At 44.2% G+C, this 18,164-nt stretch overlaps 1 protein-coding gene across 1 annotated transcript in view; it reads right to left on the reverse strand.

Annotated features, from left to right (window-relative positions):
- Positions 1–444: 444 nt before the first annotated feature.
- TRIM71 (tripartite motif containing 71) overlaps positions 445–18,164 on the reverse strand; it is a gene marked incomplete at its 3' end in the record, with an annotated part of 65,807 nt that continues 48,087 nt past the window's right edge. The window contains exons 3-4 of the mRNA XM_081286533.1: positions 6,645–6,779; positions 445–1,896 (exon numbers count right to left, since the gene is read on the reverse strand). Coding sequence (XP_081142659.1) covers positions 445–1,896; positions 6,645–6,779 — 1,587 coding nt within the window. The remainder of the gene's footprint in view (positions 1,897–6,644; positions 6,780–18,164) is intronic.

An 18,164-nucleotide genomic window follows, 5' to 3' on the forward strand; every position in this document is an offset into this window, starting at 1 on the left:
ACTTAGTAGTTTTTGGGTTTCCTTGGCTCAATCTACAAAATACACCCCGCCACACACATCCAGTGCCCTTGCAGCCGTAGAGATGCTAGGCTTGTGCATATCGCGCCCCACATGGGGACAAGGGAAATGTGAACTCCACTGAGGAAGGGAAGAGGTCCTGCTGGAGAAGGAAATGTAAAGATTTATGAGGTAGATAGAAATTATCACTTCACAGGCTCAATCCCTGCACAAAAGACAAGTACATTCATCTGTAAAAAAATAAAGATGAGGTAGGACTTAAGCAATGTTGTACTTTTCTTGTTCTCTTAACAAAAAAAAAAAACAAAAAAAAAAATTTAAGAAAGAAAGAAAACAGAAATTTCCCTGAGACTGCTTCTTCTTTGAAATTCAAAAAGAGAGAGACGAACACGCACACCCCAAACACAGAAACCTAGAAGACGCAATTTAGAAGATGAGGATTCGATTGTTGCCAAAGTCCACCACCACGATCATTCCATCAGGGGTGACTGCAATGCCGGAAGGGCGGTCCATCTGCCCAAAACCACTGCCTTGAGCGCCAAACTTGCACAGGAAGCTGCCGTTGGCCTCAAACATCTGTACCCGGTGGTTCCTGGAATCGGCCACGATGATGCGCCCTTCCTGGTCCACAGCCACACCTTGCGGACGCAGGAACTGCCCGTTCCCGGTGCCCTCGGAGCCCAGGAAGCGAGCCGACTGGCAGTCGGAATGAATGACCAGGAGCCTGTGGTTGTTGAAGTCGGTGACCACCAAGTGGCCCTCGTGGTTGAAGGCCACACCCCGCGGGGAATCAAAGTGCTTCCAGAGAGCCCCCTCGAAGCCGTACTTATTCAGGAAGACGCCATCAGGCCCGAACAGCTGGATCCGGTGGTTCCTGGTGTCTGAGACTAGGATCTTGCCCTCAGAATTCACCGCCACATCCCAAGGGTAGTTGAACTGCCCGTTTTTGGTTCCTTTCTCACCAAACTTGAGGAGGAACTGACCCTCAAAGGTAAAGATCTGGATGCGATGATTGTCCTTATCAGCCACCACGATTCTGCGCGAAGCATCGCAGGCCACCCCAGCTGGTCGGTCGAACTGGCCGGGCCGGGAGCCCAGAGTACCAAATTTGTGATGGAATGAGCCACAGGGCTTGAATACCTGGATGCGGTTATTGCTGCGGTCAGCGACGATAATGTAGCCCTCCTTGTCCACACTGACACCCCAAGGGCGACAGAGCTTGCCATCGCTATCACCCTCACTGCCGAAGCTCAGGCCTGGGAGCCCAATGCCCACATAGCTGCGGCCTGATTTGACCACCACTTTGAAGGGGCTGTTCTCAATATGCTGGTTGCACATGGTCACCGACACCAGATGCTCGCCCTCTAGCTGGGGCCGGTAGCTCACCACGTAAGTCCCGTTCTGCTGGTCACTCACCTCTGCACCAAACAGGTTGCCATCGGGGCCAAGGACCACAGCTGACATGAGGTCACCTCCCGAAAGGCGTGGCTCACCATCATGGTCGTAGCCAATGACAGTGAAGGAGGCAACCTTACCCTGAAGGGCCCGCTTGAGGCCATCACCTGTGGCCTTTGTGAGAGGTGCAAAGGCCCCACTGCTAACAAAGCCAAAGGACTTGATGGCAAGGTACAGTGCCTGGTCAGGGGGTGTGAACATGATCCGATCATCTTCCTGAGGCTGCAGGAGGCTCCCCACGGTCTTCAGCTCCTGTACTTGGGCCACCATCCGGTCTCGGGCCAGGAGAATGTCCAGTGCCCTACCCTCCTCCAGGACCTGCTGAACGGCACTGATGGTGCTCTCCAGCTTGTTGAGGTTTTGCCGAAGTTTCTCAACCTGCAGATACAGAGACTTGGCTTTCACCTGGCGGATCTTCTCTACCTGGAGGAAACGTAAGAGTAAGGAGAAAGGACACGGTTTTAAAAATCAAGCCCTCAGTATCCACAGGCCACATCCATAGCTTTAAGCTACTGCAGACAGAATACAATGGTGGTGGTGGTGGAGGGGGTATATGTGTCTGTACTTGTGTGTGTGTGTGTGTGTTGGGGGGGGGGGGGGGCTGCTGGGGATTAGAACCCAGAATCTTGTGCATGCGGGGCAAGCACTCTACTAACTAACTGAGCTATATTCCCAGCCCAGTTGTCTGTACTTTTTTTCATTGTCAGTATCAGAGAAACCCACACTGGGAACCCTCTATAAAAGACAACGGAACGGGCTGGGGCTCAGTAGCAGAGTGCTTGCCTATCAATGTGTGAGGTACTAGGTCTGATCCTTAGCATCACATAAAAATAAATAAAGGCATTCTGTACATCTATGACTACAAAAAAAAAAAAAAAAAGACAACTGGCTTAGAGTTGGAAGTGGTAGAGCCCTCACCTAGTACATGCAAGGACCTGGGTTCAATCTTCAGCGCTGCAGAGGACCCAAATAAATAAATAAATCAGATGGGGGGGTGGGTTTTTTTTTTTTTTAAACCACCAAACCCACAACTGGTACTTCTACTCTTTTGATAAAACAGCAGAATCAAAATAGGCCTGGGGATGTGGCTCAGTGGTTGAGTGTCCCAGAGTTCAATCCCCAGTTCAAAAAAAAAAAAGTATCACCAGGGCTGGGGTTGTGTAGCTCAGTGGTAGAGCGCTTGCCTGGCACATGTGAGGCACTGGGTTCCATCCTCAGCACCACATAAAAATAAAAGAAAAAGGTACTGTGTCCATCTACAACTAATATTAAAACAAAACACACCACCCCCAAAAAAGTCTAATAAGCAGTTCCAGGTTACAGGAGATGATTACTAAGTTGTGACAACTAAATGCAATCAGTGATTCTGAATCCTGAGGTGCGGGAGAAACAGCAAGAAAGAACACTATTGAGATAACTGCTAAAGTGTAACTAGGGACTGAGGCTTAGACACTGTATTAAGATTAACTTCCAAGTTAATAAGAGTAGCTCAGTGGTAGAGCAATTGCCTAACATGTACAAAGTCATGGGTTTGAACCCCAGTTCATTAAAAAAAAAAAAAAAGCCACGTCCCAGTGGCTAAGGCAGGAGGATCATGAGTTCAAAGCCAGCCTCAACAATTTAGTGACTGTCTCAAAATTTAAGAAATAAAAAAATGTGGCTGGGGTTGTGGCTCAGTGGTTAATTGCCCCTGCATTCAATCACCAGCAAGGGTGGGGGTGAGGGGAAGGCATGACACAGAAAAAGGAAAATTAACCTTTTTGTGGGGTGTGGGGGCTAACTCAAGTATTTAGGGGGTAAAGAGGCCATTTCTCCAATATTTCAACTTATTCTCAAAATCATATCACATGCATGAATTTAATCAACTGTGCATCAAAAATACTAGTGGAGGGGCTGGAGATGTGGCTCAAGCAGTAACATGCTCGCCTGGTATGTGCGGGGCACTGGGTTCGATCCTCAGCACCACATAAAAATAAAATAAAGATGTTGTATCCATCGAAAATTGAATATTTAAAACCTCCCTCCCTCCCTCTCTCCCCCACCCCTTTCTCGCTCTTTAAAAAAATAGTGGTAATTAATATTAAAAAAAATACTGGTGAAAAATTCTATATTTACTAAACACATACAGACTTTTTTCCTTGTCAACCCTAAATAATACAGAGTAAGAATTATTTACACAGGGCTAGGGTTATATAGCTAAATGATAGAGCAACTTCCTAGCATGCACCAACCCCTGTATAAAAAAATGCAATTATTTATACTATATTTTGTATTAAAAGTAAGCCAGAGATTATTTTAAAAATATAAAGGAATTGGGCATGGTGGTGCATTCCTGTAATCCCAGCTGAGAGGCTGAGGCAGGAAGGAGGATTGTAAACTAGAAATCAGGCTCAGTCAGAAATTTAAGGAGATCTTGTCTCAAAATAACAAGTGGTAGGAATGTAGCTCAGTGCGCTAAAGCACCCTGGGTTTAGATTCAAACCTGGGGAAGGAAGGGGTGGAAGGGAGGAAAAGAAAATGGGGAGAGAGAGAAAGGAAGAAGGAGTGAAAGAGAAAGTAAACAAAAACAGTTTTAAGCAGGTTTGTGGAGCATGACTGGGGGCAGGGGGAGAAAATGAGAAAGTGGACACTAGCTATCACCCAGGTGAGGGATGACTGTAGCTTAGACAACAGAGGTGGCAGTGAAGATGGAGAGCCAAGTGGCAGAAAGGACAGCAGAGGCAGCACTAGAGGGACACAAGACCTGTCTCCATCAAAACACTGAATATTTGAATGTAGGTACACTAGGAGCCAGGGATCTCTTTCTCCCCACCTCTCTCATCCATGCCTGCACACGTGCAAGAAGAGAGGAGATGTCACATGGAGAATGTAAGGGGGGTTGATGAGAGAAGGAAGGCAAGACAAAAGCCCCAGTCACATAGAAGCTCTCTGCCTCTGTGTTTGGAGGAGTACTGAAGGCTGAACCCAGGGCCACACACACACCAGCCACACCCTCTACCACTGAGCTACGTTCCCAGCTCTGTACTTCTGTATTTGAGAAACAGCTGGGGACCTAAAATGCCCTGCATCCAAAATCTAGAAACAGCAAGCATTTGGAAACAACGAAAGAAACCCTCTACAACTAAAAAGCTAGACTATAGGAACGTAAACTCCAACCTGTAAAAATAATTTCTTCTTCTGAAAATTCTCAAACCATTTAGAAATATATTTTACCTAAACAATGAAAATAGAACAATTTCTCAATGTTTTTGTTTGTTTTGCATTTTAAAAGTTCTGTAATTCTAAGTGATTAACCCTGTGAAGGAAGTGAAACTCTCACTGTTTAAGGAAATCCACGCTTCTGAGTGCTCTACTGAAAGCCAATTTCAGATAAGAGCCCACTTTTCTGAGGCCTGGATTTTAATCTGATTTTCCCTTGAGGGGTGATGACGTGGTTTTGACCCATTCATGCTTTTCCATCTGTTCTCCATGGAACCAGGACGTGTGTACAGAGAGGCCCATGTGGGATCAAATGAAAGTTTTTTGTCCTTTGGTCTAATATAGACCAAACTTCTACCTTTGATTCTGACCCATGAAATTATGCAGCTGTAGCTAACCTCATAAGGTGGCTAGCCCAGTCCACTAGAGAGTTAAGTTGCAAGAATAAAGAGGGTGTCCAGATATATAACTGAGTGGACTGGCAAATTAAGACTTAATCCTTACACTCTTCTATCTTAATGTTCAAGAAACAAACCCTTACACAACAAAGAGAAACCCAGACAGAGACAGGAAGAAAGCTTCTCCTACAGCAGAAAAATCAGTAAGTGGTCAAAGACAAGGGAACTCTAATAGGATCAGGGGCAAGGATCCAAAGCAAAAAAATATCTATAAATCAAGACTGAGGGGTTATCCAGAATGAGCCACCTTGTTTCAAAATTATCACTTAAGAATGGGAGCAGGTAGAAACAATCGTATGAAGAAGGGCTGGCTCTTCCTTCTAAACACGCTAAAGAGACTTGATTTTCATTTCCCCTTAAGAGAACTGCCTTAAGAGAGAAGACAGCGGTCAGCCTCACACAGGAGGGAGCTCAGTAAAGGTGAGGGCCAAAGAAGCCCCCCACACAAAGGCCTTTTTCATCAGGAAATCCAGAAGAGCCAGTTTGTGGCAGAATTCACTACAAAGCTCTCAGGTTGCATGAAGTGGGCCCCTCCAGTTATAATTAACATTCGTGGGTGGCATGAGACTGGCAGACCCAAGGGGACATCTCAGTGTCTGAAAACTATGTCATACCCATAAAGGCATTCAAAAACATGTGCTGAATTAAATCTTGGACTGATCCACCCCACCCCACCCCTGCCCACCCTCTTCTTGTTGCGAGGCACTTAAACCATATCTCTTAAGAAGTCAGAAGGGACAGGAGAGTTTTGAGGTTAACCAAATGGAAAGTACAATGAAACTTAAAAGGGTCACTTTCAGAAATGGAGCCACCGTCGCCCCTACCGTTGTACAACCAAGATGAAAACAAGCCCACAAATGCATTAGAAGTATGGCCTGTTAAGTCAGCAATGTGGTCGTATCTATGTTCAGAGAACATTAACTAATTTAGTTAAAAGAACTGGCATAGGGTACCGGCCCATTTATAGACTGCATCTTCCTGGATGGGAATGTAAAATCAGAAAAGGAAAAATTGAGATGCGGACTAGGGGTGGGGTGAGTGAGTGGTCTTTTCGGCTGATTCTTATCTGAACAGCACACCACCAGTGCACTCAGCGCTCTTTCCTGCTCGGACAGGAAGAAAGGGCACACTTGCTGCCCTCCCAAGTGGAAAACTGGCTTTCCACTGGGGTCAGGAAGTGCAACCAGCCAGGACACCAAAAATAAGAACGTTTCCTACCAGCCTGCCTTGCCCAACAACAGTTTTGATTGTTCTCCCTTCTTTCTGCCTCCTTTTGAGTGTGTGCGATATAAAACTCGAGGCTCCTTCCAGTCTTGGTTACCCAAGTACATCTGAAAAGGCTTCTTGTTGTTTTGCTGCACGCACAGCACCCACAATGTTCCAGAGACCACCCCCCTCGTCCTTCTGGAACATGACCAAATGTTCCAAAGCCAGAGCTTGGACTAGGATTTCTGTACAATTCCCTCGGCTGGTGGGGGGCAGAGGTGGGCGTGGGGGTGATGAGCTCCTCATTACCTTCCACAGCAGTTCGCACTCCCGCTCCTCCAGGGCCTTCTTATGCCTTGCAGTCACAGCCTTGACCTCCGACTGTACCACCTTCGCCTTCATCTCCACCTGTTCTGCCACCGTCTGGGCCTGCTCGATGCTCAGCTAGAGATTAAAAAGAAAGAAAAATCCCTGAGGCCTCAGAACAACTTCTATTCCTCGTGCATTTATTTCTACCAGACCCGAAGAGTGACCAGCCAGTCCACTTAATCCACTTTCTTGGAGAGAAAGCAGGCACTCGGGGAGAGAGTGGCATTTGTTAGACATGTAACTGAAGGAGCTGCTGGCAAGAGCTGGGTTTCTTGATATGAGAAATGGCACCTACACGGTGGATGTCAGACTATTAAGAGACTGACACAGTGAAACCATTGGAGCTGGGTGGCTGCCGAAAACCAGAAAAGGAGGATCAGATACATCGTGTACAACTCCGGACACACAAGAAACTTCCTCGGATCTGATGGCCTGGCTCCTCGACTGGGGGAAAATCCTACAAGCCGGATCTGTCTCTCGCATGAGGAGATACCAGAGTTTAGTAGCTAATCCATCAGGCTCTTGTCCAGTCATCAGCAGCTTGGCTTGTCCTGGCCTGAACCCACACCAAGTGCACACTGGGAATATCACCTATTTTAACTCAGAAGCCGTGCCCTGAGGGTCAGAGACTGTCTACACACTCCCACACACTCCACAACCTGTACTACCAGCCCCAGTAAATCGGCAGGTTTAATCAGACATATTATTGTTCATAAAAAATTAATCCAGACAGAAGGCTCTGTGTTTTCATTAATATTACATGATGCGTGTTCAAAAGCCACGAGGATTTCTTTGAGGTACTGGGGCATTAAATCAGGGATTCCAACCTGACTGCTAATGGAGCAACAAGTTTTAGAGTAGGTGATCCAATAAGGGGACCCTGGAGGCAAAAGGTTTTGGAGGTTGACCTGGGCTGAAGAATAAGAAAGGTATAGACTGGGGGTAGTCAAGAATATGCCACGGCTATTGCTAAAACCTGGGACAGTCCTGTGCGAATCAGGCAGGTGAGTCAGGTCAGCTTAACCCAGGGTCAAATCCCAGCTCCTACTAGCTCTAAGGGCATGTTCCCAGTCCTCTCCAACCTTGGAAAGGGTAAATGGGAGGGAGATCCAAGGCAATAGGTTAACAGGCTAAACCCAGCACCTGGCATGGAGTAAAACACTGTGGTTGCTAATAATTCTCAACTAATAAACGCCTGGAACTCAAGTTCAACCATTTGTCTCCACAGCTTGTATCATAAATGAAGCTGGATCACATACCTAGACTTTGCATGTAGAAGGCCCTGGGTTGGATCCCCATTCCCACCAAAAAAAAAAAAAAAAAAAAAAAAAAAAAAAAAAATTACACATCAGAAAAGCTACTGTTTTAATGACATTGAGTGTTTTCCAACCATATAACTATCTAGATCCAGAATATTGCCAACACTTAAAAATAAAACTCTAAATCTATGAGGCAGGCACCCACTAGTTTTTCTTTCTCCCATGGAGACCACTAATCTGCCCTCTGCAGATTTGTCTGTTCGGGAGATTTTGTACAAACAGCATCATACAATACATGACCTGGATTTTTTATTCTATGGTACTAGGACTCAAACCCAGGATCTCATGCATACCAGGCAAGAACTCTTTCACTGAGCCACACCCCCAGCCTGACCTTATTCTTATTAATATTTCTCCAGCCCAATAACTTTGACATGTTCCACCAGGTATTGCTGGAGCCTCTACTTGCCACATTTAATCCTCTTGGTCCAGATAACAGTTGACACATTCCTATTATGCAAGCAACACTCATAGTACAAATGCCCAAAACACCCTAGTTTCAAATAATTAACTACCTACCCTCACTCTATCCCCCCCCCCCCCCCCCCCCCGCAATCCTTACAAGGCTTAAGAATCCACTGAGATGGTCACGTCTGGCACTGAGCAGATTTGGATGGTTCACATCCTGTGATGTCTTCTCACCTTCAGCTTCAAAGCCAAGCTCAGATGCCACTTTTTTGGGGAAGCAAGGGTGTACCACACTTGTCCACAGTGTTTCTGCACTATCTTTACAGCCCTGTCCCAAGTGCTGTGGCATGTCAAACAAAGTGGGGACTAATACATAGTCTAAAGCACTAAAGTCAATTTGGTGCAAGTTAAACATTGTAGATTATAGGATGAATCTATAAATTTTCTATCTGCTTATGTCTGGCCATAAGCATGTTTACCAAACTTCAAGTGGCTGAACTGGATTAAATATTGTCCTCTCAAAATAACAGGTATATCTGAAGCCTCAGAATGTAACCTCCTTTGGGTAAAGTTTATGAGCTGGGCATGGTGGCACCAGTCTATAATTCCAGCTACTCAGGAGTCTGAGGCAGGGTGGACTGCAAGTTGAAGGCCAGTCTGTGCAACATAGGGAGACCCTCATCTCAAAATACAAATTGTATAAGGGGGTTGGGGGAGTACAGCTCAATGGTAGAGCACTTGCCTAGCATGTATGAGACCCTGGGTTCAATCCAAAGGAAGGAAGCAAGCAGGGGTAGGAAGGGAGAGAAAGTTAAGCTTATAAAGAAGGAGGTGGGAGAGGGAGGAGGAAAAAAGAAAAATAAGAAGGGGAGAAGAAGGAGGAGGAGGGAGGAGGAGGAGAGAGAAAGGAGGAGGGAGGAGAAGGAAGGCAGAGAAAGGAGGAGAAGGGGGGAGAAGGTGAGGAGGGAGGGAGGGAGGGAGGGAGGGAGGGAGGGAGGGAGGAAAAGGAAGGAAGGAAGGAAGGAAGGAAGGAAGGAAGGAAGGAAGGAAGGAAGGAAGGAAGGAAGGAAGGAAGGAAGGAAGGAAAGAAAGGTAAGTTTATGCTATATTAGGGTGAGTCCTGAATCCAAAACTGGTGTTCACAAGCAGCCATGTGATAACACGGACACACAGGCGAAAAAAGGGCAGGCAAACCACAGAAATTTAAAGTGATATAGATACGAACCAAAAACTGCTGGCAATTACCAGAAGCCAGGGTGAAGAACAGGAAGGAGTCTTCCCCCAAGAGTCAAAAAAGGCACAGAATGGCCAACTCCTGGATTTGAGACTTCAGGCCTCCAGAAGATGCCAGTAAATAAATTCCTAATATTTTCAAGTCATCCAATATGTGGTTGTTTGCTACAACTACCCTAAGAAACTAATACAAGAAGCCAACAACAACAAAGATCCATTCAAATGACCTAAAAGATAAAAACTTAGAATGACCGAGAGAATGACCGAGAAAATGAACATGTGCATACAAGCCACAGAAGCCAAAATGGGACCAATACATTTTGAACATGTCAGACTGTTGGTCAGGATTCGATGGGTGGGATAGAAATCTCACTGGACTTTTAAACAGTAACACAGGGAAATGGCTGAATAGGTGTGGGAGAATTGCTAGGGCAGACAGAGATGCTAACTGCAAGGGGCATTCCCTCAGCATGAGCTAGGGGACAAAGGGAGGAAGAAAGCTGCAATTAGAAGGACCCAGAAGTAAAGAGGCGGGATCATACCCCGCTAATTCTGGAATGGCCAAAGCTAGAGGCTGGAATCAACATTATTGCCAGGGTGAAAGACAATGTCCAAGTCAGTGTCTGACCAAGCACATACCAACCACCTCTTAACACCCAACAGAGGGCAGAGATGGCAAACTGCTTCCTATTTATACCTGCATCATACACTTGTCAAACTGATTTTTATACTTAAAAAAATAAAAACATAGAAAAGGTGGAAAATAGCGGTCCCTTATTTCTACAGGGAAAGGACTGGTGGCAGAGCAATAACACTCCTTTGCACAGGGATGTCCTGGCTGCCCTACTCACCTCTGGCCCTAAAGTCTCAACCAGGTTTACTCCTTTGTTTCTGGTCAGGTCTCTGAAGGCTCTATCACTCTGTTCTATGGAAAAAAAACGGTTTCTTCCATTTTTTTTTTTTAAACAGATAGGAAGGATTCAAATATTTTATTGAAACCTGAGTAATTGCTAAGCATACCAAGATAATATCATTCCCTATCTTGAGAATCAAAAAGAAGGTCATCCCAAGATATGCCCAACAGGACCCGCTGGACTAGTGCCCACTCTGAAACAAGGTTTTGGGAATAGGAATGTGGGTTGAAGGGAAATGACATCAGGTAACAGGGCTGGGTCCGCTTTCAAAACAGAAAGACACACCTACAACAAGAAAGAAAAAAAACAAATTCAGACTGGGGATATAGCTCAGTTGGTAAAGTGCTTGCCTTGCCCAAGGCCCTGAGGTCAATTCCCAGCACAAAAAAAAAAAAAAGAAAGAAAAAAGAAGAAATTCAACGAGCAGATGCTTAAATGAAAGATCATGTGATCATCTTTCAGAAGTGAACAGATCTAAGCCAACACTTGAAAGATGAGGGTCTTGGAGGACCAATGTGGTGGTGTACACCTGTAATCCCAGAGGTAGAGGCAGGAGGATCCTGAGTTCAAAGCCAGCCTCAGCAATTTGGCAAGGCGCTAAGCAACTCAGTGAGACATGTCTCTAATAAAACACAAAATAGGACTAAGGATGTGGCTCAGTGATCGAGTGCTCCTGAGTTAGAGTTGGAGTTAGGGCCCTTGAGTTCAATCCCTGGTACCGCCCTCCCCCCTCAAAAAAAAGATAAGGGTCTTAACCTGGGCAGGTGGAATCAGTGCATGTCAGCCAACTACAGAGTTGGGGCTACTTCATATGGAGGAGTCTAAGACCAAATCTGAGTTCTGAGAGAAAAACTCCAGGTTCTAACTAGTGGTACCTGCTACAGGGACAGCAGTGGCCTGGTTATTGGTATTTAAAGTTTCCTATTGATCAGAAGGTAACAGAGAATGCAAACATCATCCAAACACTCAAAGGCTCCTATATTGGATATAAGGAACTACTACAGCCCACCCTAAATTGTTGTTTTTGTCACATTTAACATCGTTGAAGTTATGATTCCTTCCAATATTGTCAGTGGGTTTTTTCCCCCTTGGTTACAGGCAACAACATCTTAAATGTGATAAAATACAATTAACAATCAAAGCTGTCTTATGTAGAACTACTATTTCTAGTACCTCACAAGATATTATAAGGTACACTAGAAAATGTTACACTTTAGCAGGATTGTGATGACACACACCTATAATCCCAGGTCTTCAGGAGGCTGAGGCAGGAGGATTAAGTTTGAGACCAGCTCTGACAATTTAGCAAAATCCTACCTCAAAAATAAAAACAAGGGGGCTGGGGTTGTGGCTCAGCGGTAGAGCGCTAGTCTAGCACGCCTTGGGTTCCTTCCTCAGCACCACATAAAAATAAATAAAATAAAAGTATTGTGTCCAACTACAACTAAAAAATAATTTAAAAATAAAAATAAAAACAAGGCTGAGGATATAGCTCGGTGACAGAGCTCTTACCAAGCATGCAGGAAGCCCTGGGTTCAAGTCCCATTATCAAAGGGGGTGAAAATAGTTATACCTTGAGGAAAAGTGAAAGCAGTGTAATATTCTAAAAAAGCAATTACAAAACATGGGAGACTTCCTTAACACCCTAAAGCACAGACAGGGTGCACTACACACATCTTCCACTCTCCCTTTGTTGTTGGTATCCCTAGACCCTCAGCTGGGCAGATCCTCTTTACAGGACTACCTGGAATTATAATTATTTCAAAGATTCACAAAGTCTGGATTTCTTTCTAGAATGAAGATTTTTGAAGACACGCTCTTTCAGTTGTAACTCTGATTCATATATCAGATGCTTTTATTTATTTGTTTGTGCTGGGGATTTAGCCTAAAGATGCTTTACCAGCAAGTTACACCCCCAGCCCTTTTGTTTTCTATTCTGAGACAGGGACTTGCTAAGTTGCTGGGACAGGCCTTGAACTTGCCAATGCTCCTGCTTCAGCTCCTGAGTCACTGGGATTACAGGCGTGTGCCACAGCACTCAGCAACATGTACAATTTTAAATACCAGATAAAAACCAGGCCCTCAATGGGGGAAATGTACCTTTAATAGATACACCCTCTCCATCCAAAAATCAAGTTATTGGAAGCTAATGGCAAACATGCAAACTAATCTTGAAGTAAGTGGGTGAGGACATCAAGACTTGAGGAAAAAGAGGTGTCTCAGGCCGCTCCTGGGAGGTTAACGGCCTACATGCAGTATGGGGCTGCTAATTCGTCACAAGACAGGGGCTGGGAATATCTCAAACATCCTGGCACCAACAAAATCACAGAAACATGATCAGTGGTGTGACTCAAGAGTCCCAAAGTGATCAGAAAAAGGCAAAAAACTTCTCCACCTCCAAGGAAGTAAGAGAGGGAGGGGAGGATAAGAGGCAGATGCTCTTTTTTAATATGTTTTTAGTTATAGGTAGACACAATATCTTTATTTTATTTTTATGTGGTGCCGAGGATCGAACCCAGTGCCTCACGTGTGGGAGGGGAACACTCTACCTCTGAGCCACAACCCCAGCCCAGAGGCAAATGCTCTTGATGGAAGAAAGAAGACGGAGTTCCTGAAGTTTCCCCCCTATACAAAAGTTGGTGAGTTTGGGAGGTAACTCAGATTAGAGCTCAGGGTTTAATCCCCAGCAATGCAAAAATATAGAAACAAAAGATGGTAACTGGAAATTAAAACAATACCCAGTACTGAGCCCTGATGTACTGTTCTGTGCCACAGATACTGGTATAAAAAGTCTTTCAATCCTTGACCTTTGCCCATTCATTTAGAACTCTATTTTATAAACAGTCTAACATTCTCTTTGAGGCATGGATTTAAGAATAAGAACAAGGTTCCCGTGAAAGGAGGGGCAGAGAGTGCAGTACAGAAGTCTGAGTCCCTTGTACCTAATCCCAGTCTAGGTTCGGAGAGTCTCTGGTTAGAACCAGTCACAGGTTACCCGGGACTGTTCGTTCCCTTTCAGTTATTTATAATCAAGAATTCTCCTTAAGACAGCATGTGAAAGCTTTTGATTAACTCGTGGTGTATTGGTTCTTCAACCATTAATTGTCATTGCCCCTCCACCACCATTCAAGGATAAGAGGTAGAGAGAGGGAAAGCTGGGAATGCACACAAGACTCCTAAATGAGAAGGACTGACCGCTGTGGGGGGTAGGAGACAGATGGCATAAAAGTGTAATGCTCCTACACACATGTAACCTCTGGCAGGTTATTTGATATCTCTTTGGGAAACAATTAACTACACCCACATTGCATGAGACTGCTACTTACACATAAAGCACATATTTGAGTGTGTGGGGTAGAATAGAAGCTCAAACAGGAGCTGTTAATTTCATCTACATTTAATGCAACCTGGGATCCTGGGCAAAGCAACCGAATTTTATCCTTGCATTTCCACATCTGTAATGGGCAACGGTTGACCTACTTCTTAGAAAAATTTAGATTTGATAGATTCATAAGAGCTAGGCATTCTCTGAATTCACTGTGACAAATTTTTCTCTAGCGGCAGGCAAAAGTGTCTGCAGGTCACCCGAATTGTCAAAATGATGAAGACGGGGGATGCAGAGTAATCCAGAAGGTCTGGATTCACTATTGCATTTATACAAGTTTAAATAACTATGTTAAGACACTCGGCTCAGTTCCTTAATTCCTTTGTGACATGGTGCATTATCTATTACTCGTGCTTTAAATGGAAGAAAGCCAATTATGTTCACTTTCTTAACTAGGAAGGCAACATACCCAATAAATAAAATCAGAGCGACCAGAACAAGATAACTACTGTAGGTTGTCTATAGGATCTACCTCACCTCTCTTACCACTAACACCAAATGAAAAGTAACTGAAGCTCCATCTTTTACCCAAGGCTACAAAGAATGCAAAATAAAGCTCCCTTATAGACGATGTGGTGCTAAAACTGGTTTTGGTCAAAGAGAACTAAGCAGATATGTTAAGCCAGGACTTGTAGGAAGAGTTCTTTAAAAGGCGCAGTAGCACATGCCTATTAATTCCACAGACTGAAACTGAGGCAGGAGGATCCCAAATTCAAGGTCAGCCCCAACAATTTAGCAAGACCTTGCCTTAAAATTTAAAAAGGCTGGAAACTGGGCATGGTGGCACATCTGTAATCGCTGCTCCTCAGGAGGCTGAGACAGGAGGTTCATGAGTTCACAGCCAGCCTCAGCAATGGTGAGGCACTAATAAAATACAAAATAGGGCTGGGAGGGGCTGGGGATATAGCTCAGTTGGCAGAGTGCTTGCCTCACGTGCACAAGGCCCAGCACCACCCAAAAAGATGTGGGAGGTTGGGTTGGGGGTGTGCTAGGGATGTGGCTCAGTGTTGAGTGCCCCTGAGTTCAATCCCTGGCCACCCCCCCAACACACACACACACACAATGCTGGAGATGTAGCTCATGGTAAAGAATCCCTGGGTTTGGGCTGGGGTTATAGCTCAGTGGTAGAGCACTTGCCTCATATTTATGAGGCACTGGGTACGATTCTCAGCACCACATATATAAAAAAAAAAGATCCATTAAAAAAAAAAAAAACGTGAGTTCAATAAACCATAACAGGCTATAAAATCCTCACTCCTACTGCTTACCATATATAATGAATACATCTTCAGAACCTGGGACACTTCCCTCAGGGGAAACTCCCAAAGGAGCAAAGAGTTACTTCTACCTTTAAAGCTTTACGTATTTTCCAAAGTTATGAGGTATTCAGTTATTAAAATAGTACAGTGGTATCGTTTTAATAGTGTTACTGCTCATCTCCCCATGTTTATAGTTAAGCAGCTCTATTTTCTGTTTGTAAGGTGTATTTGCATTTCCTTCAGTCCCTGACCTATTAGCATATTCCTGTTTAACATTTTTATTATTTTGGCACAGAATACTATTTATCTGCCATATCACTTCTAAGCATTGAGTCCCCTCATGCATTTGGAGACTAATATACCCACCTTTATTTTAATGCTTTCCTCTTATGTAGCCCTTTAAAGTGGCTGGGTTATATTCTGGTGTGGACTATAATTAATCTGTTCCTTCTTTGGGTTTTTTTTTTTTTTGGGGGGGGGTTGTTGGGTAACTGAGGTGCAATTTACCACTAAGCCACGTTTCCAACCCTTTTTTGAGACAGTGTCTCACTACATTGCTGAGTTGGGCCTCTGCCTAGGCCTCCCAAGCTGCTGGGATTGCAGGTGTCCTAGTTTCTATGATTATCTTACTTGGTCTAATGTCTTACTAATTCTACAGGGTTACTGGCAAAACAAAGCCTATTTCGGAGATGTCTATCATGTTTCTTAGGGTCAGTTTGTCACTACAAATACACAGCTTTTAAATAATGCTGGTAAATGAATAGAAATGGAGAAAAATCGTGCTGTGTGAAATTACCCATACTCAGAAAAAAATCAAGAGTATGGAAGCCAAAGCAAAATAAGGGGAAGATGGCAGGAAAGGAGGTTGAATATGATATAAAGATGTAAGACATCAGTAGAATAGGAGGGAAAAGGAGGGAGGAATGAGGGGAAAGGGATAGAAATAGGAATGAAATTATAGCTTGTTACACACATGTATAAGTGTGCCAAAGAGTTTTTTACCTGTAATAAATATGTGGAAAACAGCAATCAAATATAAATAAGCCAAGGGGCTGGGGATAGAGCTAAACTGGTAGAGTGTTTGTTTCACATGCCCAAGGCCCTGGATTCAATCCCCAGCACCAAAAAAGGAAAGAAAAAATAATAAATAACCCCAGCCAAGCCCAGTGGCTGGCACACGCCTGTAATCCCAGCAGTCCAGGAGGCTGACGCAGGATCACAAGTTCAAAGCCAGCCTCAGCAATGGTTAGGCACTAAGCAACTAACTCAGTGAGACCCTGTCTCTAAATAAAATGCAAAATAGGGCTGGGGATGTGGCTCAGTGCTCCTAAATTCAATCCCTAGTACCAAAACAATAAATAAAATAAACAAGCAAAGGCGTGAAAGAAATATCAGTAGAAGAGAGAACAGGGGGAGGAACCAGGGGAGGGAAAGAGAAGGGGGATGGAGATTGAAACCAATGTCCTTGCATATATTACTATTAAAATGAACCCCAAATACTGTGAGCATTATAATGCTCTTTAAAAAAAAATAAAAAAGTTCCTAGGATATTGTGTGCTCAAATATATAACAATTTCACAATCACATATGATCTAAAACACCAATAAAAATGTGGAAAACTTTTCCAATAAGAGCTCCTGGGGAACTAGGCATAGTGGAACACACCTGTAATCCCAGCAACTGGGGAGGCCGAGTAAGACAGGAGAATCACAGATTTAAGGCCAGCCTTGGGAACTTAGAAAAAGCAGCTCCTGGTAGTACAGGGTGTAACTGAGTACTACAGCATGTGCTAGGCATGCATGAGGCCCTGTGTTCAACCTACAATACCAAAAATAAAAGAAACAAACTCCTGAATGACACGCTTAATGCATTAATACATCAATAATACAGAGCCAATGAACAAGTCGAGACTCTTACACCAGTGACTTCTACATCACACTTGTTAATATTCCATGTTCCTACCATGTAATCATAATAATTCTACTTATTTAAGCAGATTAAGCAATTTAATATAATAAGGGCTCAAATAGTATATATATATTCCACCACCTCCCCCCCAAAAAAGGCACTGTCCTCCCCCAAAATTTCCATGTTAAAGGCTTGTATTCATTTTTTCTGTGATGTTCGTGTTAGGACAGTCTGCATTCCAGCACTGCTATACTCTTACTATAAAATTATTAAATGACAGCATAAGAATGAGCGAGTTTTGTACTTTTTTGTTATCATCTCAAAACTTCAGAGCCTGGCTCATTTTTTCCATTGCTCTGTGTAAGTATGTACCAACTCCTCCCCATTCTGTCTGTCTGAAGAACAGAACTATCGCCATTCTTACCAGCAGCCTGTATACAAAACGCCTCCATATGATGAAACCTAGGCCACACCAGTCTTTCTGGGCTTGGGAACAGTTTGTTTCTATGGTGTGAGGAACAAACTGGCCTTTCAGTCAATGGAATGAAAAGCTAGCATGTCCTCAACCTTGAGCAAAGGCCTGTGCAGGCAGCTCAGGAAGGGAATGAGCAGCTCTGTTTCCACCCACACTCAGGAGCCACTTATGCCACTGACACTGTTTTCCAAGAGGGCTTCTGAACTTCCAGTTGGAAGTTGGAAATGACCAATTCACTGAGATTCCATATACAAATCAACCAACCAAAAGGCCTCAGACAGAAAGATGTGTCTACCTCCAGTCTTCAGATCACTGGTTGAGTATTGGTGCTAAAGCACTGTAACCCAGAGCCAAAAAGGTTGGTTTCTTTCCCTCTCCCCATCCCCCCTCTCCCCCCCACACACACAAGTCATGTGAGGACTTTCACTGTCCCACCTCAACTCATCTGCCACCTGGCTTTTCCACCAAGTGCCCCATGACCTACTACTCAAATTAATGCCAGCCACATACTATTAACTGACATTTGACGCCCATGGGCTATGTTTAGAATGTTTTCCCC

This window comes from Spermophilus citellus (assembly GCF_964194105.1).
Source record: "Spermophilus citellus genome assembly, chromosome: 3".
Lineage (NCBI taxonomy): Eukaryota > Metazoa > Chordata > Mammalia > Rodentia > Sciuridae > Spermophilus > Spermophilus citellus.